Here is a 7,602-nt window from a genome sequence, read left to right as displayed (position 1 = left end):
CTTTCGCCGGTTCCCGGGCCGGTTCTGTTATCGTGCGCACTTTGATATACTCCGGAGTTATGCTGTGTTATGGTTCTCCGAGCTACTCGCTAATGAGGGTCGGGTTCCACATATATTTGGTGTTATGCTGTGTATGGCGTTATGTTGTGATGTGATATGTGACGGGGATACGGAGATTTGCAACTTTCTGGTGTTATGTTGTGTTATGGCGCCATCGACGGGAGGGCGACCATATTCTTCTGTACCCTATGCATGACTTACATGTTTGAAACTAAACATTTTGATATGATTGGATTTGTACTTATGTTCGGCACTTCTGCTTCGTTTATGTCTCAGGTTTGTTTTCTGTATATTCTGCTTTGCATACTCAGTACATATTTCGTACTGACCCCCTTTCTTGGGGGGGCTGCGTTTCATGCCCGCAGGTACAGACGCACAGTTTGGTGATCTACCCATTTAGGACATCCTCTTCTGCTGTTTGGAGTGCTCTTCTCATTTCAGAGCACACATTTTGGTATACATTTGTTCGCTATGTATATATGTATTTGTTCAGGGGTACGGCGGGGCCCTGTCCCGCCATATGATTCGGTTTGTCTGTTTAGAGGTCTGTAGACGTATTTGTGGGTGTGTGTGTCTACTTCTGTACAGTTGTGTTTATATGATTCTATTCGTTATGGCAGCCTTGTCGGCGTGCATTCGTATATGTGTTTTGGGCTGTTGTGCCATTTGATAGCCTTGTCGGCTTTTGATACATTTTTGATATATGCATATGGTTGCGTTTGAAATATGTCTAAGACAGTTTGATATAATTTGAGGCAGCGTGTGATATTTGTGCCTATATACGTTATCTGTATGTGATTAGATTTGGATAAGTATGTTACGATTTGATATGTTTGTCTGTTTGGGTGTCCAAGTAGGGCACCAGTCGCGGCCCACGGGGCTGGGTCGTGACAGATAAGTGGACACTCTTTTTGATCCGGAGGGAGTATTTGAAATTAGATTGATTTGAAGTTGAAGTTTTGTTTGGACATGAAATTTGAATTTCTTAAGTTGTATTTTTTCTCATAAATTTGAAAACCCCCACAAGTTATGAAAACGATCAAAACATCTCCAATTCTTGTACAATCTTACCAAATGAGCAAACCACATAGTTCATAACAAAGTTAATAGGGTACCAAAAGGCCTTTTTAAAAATCAACATCTATTGATCGAACTTCAGTTCAATAAAAAGGAAAATTGAACATAAGTTGTAATGTAACTACTCTTTAATATAATATTCCCACATGATAAAGACAATCTCTTCATGCCAAGCATGCATTTCCAATCAGATGATCGAGAAGACGAACCAACATTATTACTTTGAGTCAAGTTTTACATTTAAAAAAATATCTATCAACTTATGGATCTTGTTTTTACAAAATATAAACTTATGGGTCTCAAGTTTTACACTTAAAAAAAATTTGAAATCATTATCTGTAATCCCAAATCCTAATTTTTGAAGAATTTGGAATTTAAAATCATGATATGTATTAAAGTTGAAATTTTATGCAAATTACATAAAGAAATGTTGATTTGAAATCAAAATATGAAATGATGATTCTAACTGCAGGGCCAAACACCTACTTAGTTTTGTTATCTCACAAAGGACTGATTAGTAATTTAGCCATCTCAAATATTTTGGCATGCATCGAAGGCGCCATATACTATATATTAGACTGCTCATGATGAATGGAGAGTCAAGAATGGGACAGAAGTTGCTTCAAGTTTCACCGATCAGCTTTTGTTGCCGGAGTTTTGCCGGAGACCTGCCTGCTTCCTAAAGCTTGTCAGGATTTTGTAATCTGAATGTACTTATCAAGAATTGCTCGGTTAAAGTTGATCTAAACCAAGGTGATTCCTGCTCTTAGCTCTGCATGAAAGTTTGTTTGTTGCTTCCTGATGATACGTTTATTCATAAATAGTAGTACTTAATAATATTGCAAAAAAGAAATTTTTTATGTGACACTCTATTTTCTTTTGACCGTTTTAAAAAGAATGCAGATATCATATTTGGAATCATTTCTTAGTCTGTTCTAAAAAGAATGACATGATTCTACACTTTTTGTTTAACCTTAATGGCAATGCTTATAGCTCAAGACATGTTTACATCAAGAAGTTTTAAAGTCTTTATTTCTTAACTTTCGCGTCTAGTCAATCAGAACGAGAGAGTAGTAATTTGCTCTTCCTCTTTGACTCTTAATCGGACAATTCTGTCCTTAAGATGTGGAAGACGGGCGATAATATAAATATAAGAAATTTAAGATTGGAGACTATGGATCATGTTTTTGGTATGAAAGATGGACACTCTAGTCATCTTCAGCTTTCAGCTTTAAATGATCTGGGGGTATTCGAGGTTCTCCTTTTAATGAAGAAGGCTTTTCTTCCATGTGGAACTAGGGAAATAGCCTTTATCTGCCTCTTTGGATCCAAAATATTGCAAGTATTGTGAGAAAGAAAACTACTACTCTAGTTACTACTAGCTAGCATATCTTCTCTTGGAGGGAGAAGAGGTGGATGATCTGGACCTATTTTTATGACAGAGAAATCTGTCTTGAGCCAACCCTTAGGACCAAGCGCAGCCTTCGAAACTCGGGGATAATGAGCCCACCCCTATCCTTTTCTACTTAAATACCAAGCTTAGTTTGGTTGGTGCGAGGCTCGAACCTGTGACATAAGTCACAAATCACTCAACTTTTGCCACTTGATCAACTCCCCGGGGCCTGATACGGACCTATTAATGGCTGACTATTAGCCTCAGTAGGCTTACTAACTGAAAGAAAATATTGTCTTGCCCGTGAATCTTGTTCAGATGAGTTTGCACTATGAATTTAACAATTAGTACCATTGGTGATTAGATCTTGTTTTGGTTTGATCAGGAGAATCAGTAGAGAAAACCTTGCATTTCTGGAATAGATCTTCAAGTTTACAATAAAGGGCCTTTTCCTATTTATATTTTCTTTTGAGGGGGTGGGGGCGATGGGGGGATCGCGCTCCTTCCATAAGCTAATGCCAACTTTCTTCTTTCTTTATAGAGACATCATTCCAAGTATACCTGAGCTTTCACTTCTTATATAAATAGCCTATTAGTCCTAACACTTACGGAGTCTACCAATTAAATTCATGGTGTATATATTTTGCAAATTCAATGGCTACTCTCATTGGCATGCACTCTTCCACCTTCCTTAATTTTCTCCTCCATAAAGTGTGTTGTAGGCTTCTCCGCACTTTGAGTCAATTAGCCTAAATCCACTAAAGGCTCTTCTGTGTGTTTGTCATCTTGATTATTCAATAGTATGTATTTTGATGTAGAGTTTCTCCCAGGTTCAGTTTAGGGGCGTAGGATCAGCAGAAAGGGGAGAAGGGTGGGAAAAGTTAGAATGGTATAATTTGGTTTAACACCTCTCCTGAAAGATAAATCACTTTCTCTTAATTATAAATTGGAGGCTGAATAAGTTGATCGCAACAAACATATGGACACAAAATTTGTTTTGAGTTCTAATTGGAGGATTATAACTTCATTTTATGCAACATGTTCTTATGTTAGAGTATCACCATTTCGCTCTTGTTTTATTATTTTCATAAATTGTAGTCACAAGGAATCCTAATTTCTCCATAATTATGCTTGGTAGGATCTGCAGCTATATTTAGGAACAAAGAAAAATGGTGCAGTTCTCTTCTATTTTCACTGGCTTTACCAAATCTAGAAATGGGAGGAAAAGTAAACATGATGTCGGAAGGGAAGCTGCGGATGCAATGGCTAAGGAAGCCAAAAAGAACGACATGATGTTAACATCATCTGGCTGTGTAGCTGGTGGCTCTGAGAATTTGGCTGCTGTTTTCTCCAAAGGAGGGAAGAAGGGTATCAATCAGGACAGATTTCTTGTATGGGAGGTATGAAAATCTCGTCATTTACAAATAGTAGTGTAACTCTCTAAGACCCATAATGGCATTGATGTATCTGAAATTGTCGATATAAAAACAAGAACATGATGAAGTTTATATGATTTGAATTTAGGACTTTGGATGCCAAGATGACATGATTTTCTGTGGGGTGTTTGATGGGCATGGTCCTTGGGGTCATCTTGTTGCTAAAAGAGTTAGAGAATTGATGCCACCAGCTTTGCTTCGTAATTGGCAGAAACGGGTTGCCAACTACATGGATGGCGATGGGATGGGAATAGATGAAAGCTATTTCCAGTTTGACATTTGGAAGCAATCTTACTTTGAGACTTGCTCCATCATAGATCAAGAGCTCGGGCAGCATGCTGACTCTTTCTACAGTGGTACAACAGCTTTGACGCTCGTTAGACAGGTAAAGTATACACTTTACAATTCAAAGTACTCTGTGATTATCAGGATGGAAGGATAATGAAGCGAGTGACATTTACTTCAATCTCCGTCCGCAACTCTCTTTTATCAGCTTAAGTAATTAGCTACCATGTCAGCAGACAGGATTGGAGTGTTGAAGATTTAGAGAGGCAACATTTAGTTGTTACATATGAGTTTCTAATTGATGATAACTCCAGCATTTGTTCGTAGAAAAACAAGTATTAGGAACTTTAGAAAGCCTGGCCAGATTCTTTCTGGATCAGGAGTGGAATTTTAATTTTAAATCCTTGGTTGAGGAATTCGTCAATATCAGGAACTGACAGTTCTTTTATAATCTAAAACATATTTGCCTTCTGAAGGTATCCAGTAGTTTGCTTCCAGGATAGGTCAAATCAAATACACGGTGGCTAAAATTTACTACTAAAGATTTTTAATTTGTATTGACTTGATAATCCCAACCATGAGCTGCCAAGTGTCTAATGTTGCTGCTTCAGCTTGGACATAGCTGGTGTAAATTCATAAAATAAACTCCATCCAGTTCCTATGATTAATTGCCCCTTTAACATGTGGTCTCAAAGATTTTATCTGATCCATGTTTACATTCACTCACTATAAGTTCTGAAACTTGCAATGCTTGAAAATCTTCTCTTTTTCTTCCTCAAGTAGCAGGCCTCCTGCAAACAAATTGGATCTTGAGAAGTTAGCATGCATAATGATACCATTTAAATAACTTATATCTTTCTGCTTCATAAATTCGTTTAGTTTTTCTTTTTTCAAGCTCTATGATACCACTTGTCTCCTGTCTGAAAACTTCTAAATGTGACGTACTTTCAGGGTGATCTACTGGTAGTAGCAAACATTGGAGATTCTCGAGCTGTATTGGCAACAACAGATGATGATGGTAGTTTAGTGCCAGTTCAGCTCACTGTTGACCTCAAACCCAACTTACCTCGTCGGTTCTCTTCCATGTTCCCATAATTTCGTTTTTTGATTGCCAAATGTAATTTCAGCAAAGACTAAATATCGTGACGTATTAATGATAACAGGTGAAACCGAGCGAATAATGCAGTCAAGAGGGAGGGTGTTGTCGTGCGACGATGAACCAGGGGTATACAGAGTGTGGATGCCCATGGGGGAAGGACCTGGATTAGCACTATCAAGAGCCTTTGGTGATTACTACATAAAGGACTTTGGCCTTATTTCTGAACCAGAATTGACATCAAGAAATATAACCCACAGAGATCAGTTTGCCATCTTGGCAACAGATGGGGTATGTATTCCATTGTCTTGGAATACTACATAATACACGATTGATTGAATGATGAACAAATAACTAAGCTTAACCTGTATAAATCACACCATCAACTCATCACTGACTAGATCTTTACCAAGATGTTCCAATTGCATCTTATATAAGACAATAATAGACCTTACATCAAAGTAATCCTTCGAGGTGTTCTTTTCCCCTATCCCTACTCCTGGATCCATGCAGAATAATTGCCTCGAATCGAGGGCCTTGGGAGCAACTTAATTATGTATTTCCTCTGTTCAATTTATATGACACTTTCCTGGGCGCGGAGCCACAATGGTGGCTACGAGTTCGGCAGACGAACCTAGTAGCTTTAGCTCAAAATCTATATATGTATTAAATTCATTTGATATGTACAAATAATCTATCAAAAAAGCAAAAATAATTATAATCTAGAACTCATAAACTAAAAATCCTAACTCCACCTCTGCTCTTTCCCCTTTAGTCTGTTCCATAAAAAATGAAACATATCTATATTTAAAAGCTCTTTAACTTAGAAACTTCATATGTTACCCTTAATGACATGTTCTTATAGGCATAGAAGTGTCTATATGTCTACGACCGCAAGTTTAAATGTACTTTTGGTATGTGCCAAAAGTCTGTCTCTCTTTCTCAAACGCTGTGCTTAATCAAATAGCGCTATATATAATGTAAGGGAGGGAGTATTTATTAGTTCAGGGAGTTAACAGTGAAATCCTTTTTCATATTGATTAGGTATGGGATGTTTTGTCAAACCAAGAAGCAGTGGAGATAGTTTCTTCAACACCAGAAAGGGAAGAAGCACCTAAGAGACTGGTGGAAAGTGCTATTTGTGCGTGGAAACGCAAACGAAGAGGCGTTCCCATGGATGACATCTCTGCAATTTGCCTTTTCTTTCATAACTGTATTCCTCCTTCCAAACAACAGGATTGTCCAAAATTCGAGAAGAAGTTTACATGAACTACCGGCTGACTTACAGTTGCTGCAATTTTTGTTTTCTCTCTTTTTCCTGTACTGATTTGTACATAAGTTCATACATAGGCTCATGTTTTCTATATTTCTATCAGGCAATGAAATGGAAAATCTTGAAATTAGCTTCAAAACTTATGTTCGTTCATGTACTTTTTGTCAATCAAACTTTAACGTTAAAGAATATGGTTAATTTCTGTTTTCCAGAATAGAACATACTCAATATTATGTGTGCAAACTTTAAAATGAAAAAGAAAAAGGGCGGCTAGGATCTTCATTTCTTTAAATATTTCAATGCACCGTCAAAATTCCACTTTCTTCTTGCTTTTGACTATTTAGGCAGTTTAGAAAAGAACCTTTCTAATGCACGTACATTTTTTTGTTTTTCATATGGACTTTTAAACTCCCACAACAACAATGCCATCTGTCATTACTTTTAATATTATACAAATTGTTGTAGACTTGTAGTTCTTTAAGAGATTTCGAGGAATAAATTCGGTATTATATACAAATTTCATTACAACCTCGATAGGTCGTGTGAAAAGCTTTTGGGTAACCTGTAACAAGTACTCAATATAGAGAAGTAAAATTTCAAAATAGATTCGCTTAAAACCAATCAAAGTGTCTGCGTATTGAATGTGAATAATAACTTATTGAAGAGGGTATGTAACATATTGCAACCCGTCAAATTACGACGTATTTATTACACCGTTAGAGAAACAAAATTCAGAAAATTGTATGAATTGACATTTTGAGACACTAAAAAAAATTAAGCGACTTGATTCCCGTATGTTCTTGCAACTATTTCATATTTTTCTTTCAGTAGGCTGGTTATTTCGCAATAAATTCCATCATAATTATGAAGAAAACGGAATACATACGTACGCTGGAAAAAAAAAGTAGAGGAGTTAGGATAATAGTACAAGGAAAACAAAAGATATAGATTGTAAAGAACCTAAGCTGATCTGTGATTCTAA

The 7,602-nt window shown here is 36.9% G+C and overlaps 1 protein-coding gene across 1 annotated transcript; it reads left to right on the top strand.

The window, feature by feature from the left end:
• Positions 1 to 1,752: 1,752 nt before the first annotated feature.
• LOC132626669 (probable protein phosphatase 2C 34) lies at positions 1,753 to 7,162 on the top strand. The gene is made up of 6 exons (XM_060341618.1): positions 1,753 to 1,890; positions 3,669 to 3,930; positions 4,055 to 4,351; positions 5,203 to 5,320; positions 5,415 to 5,638; positions 6,392 to 7,162. Exons 2-6 carry the CDS (start codon positions 3,700 to 3,702, stop codon positions 6,614 to 6,616), a joined length of 1,095 nt encoding a protein of 364 aa, XP_060197601.1. The 5' UTR covers positions 1,753 to 1,890; positions 3,669 to 3,699; the 3' UTR covers positions 6,617 to 7,162.
• The last annotated feature ends 440 nt before the right edge of the window (positions 7,163 to 7,602 follow it).

The sequence above is a fragment of the Lycium barbarum genome, chromosome 2 (genome assembly GCF_019175385.1).
Source record: "Lycium barbarum isolate Lr01 chromosome 2, ASM1917538v2, whole genome shotgun sequence".
NCBI classification, from domain to species: Eukaryota; Viridiplantae; Streptophyta; class Magnoliopsida; order Solanales; family Solanaceae; genus Lycium; species Lycium barbarum.
The sequence above is the reverse complement of the archived record's forward strand: the minus strand, read 5'-3'. Positions and strand labels throughout refer to the sequence as shown.

What these genes read in the sequence shown, in the direction of transcription:
- LOC132626669 (XM_060341618.1), top strand. Translation starts at nt 3,700, where the DNA reads ATGGTGCAGTTCTCTTCTATTTTCACTGGCTTTACCAAATCTAGAAAT. An exon ending in ACAGATTTCTTGTATGGGAG is followed by an intron (nt 3,931 to 4,054) that starts GTATGAAAATCT and finishes ATTTGAATTTAG; the next exon opens with GACTTTGGATGCCAAGATGA. An exon ending in CCATCTTGGCAACAGATGGG is followed by an intron (nt 5,639 to 6,391) that starts GTATGTATTCCA and finishes CATATTGATTAG; the next exon opens with GTATGGGATGTTTTGTCAAA.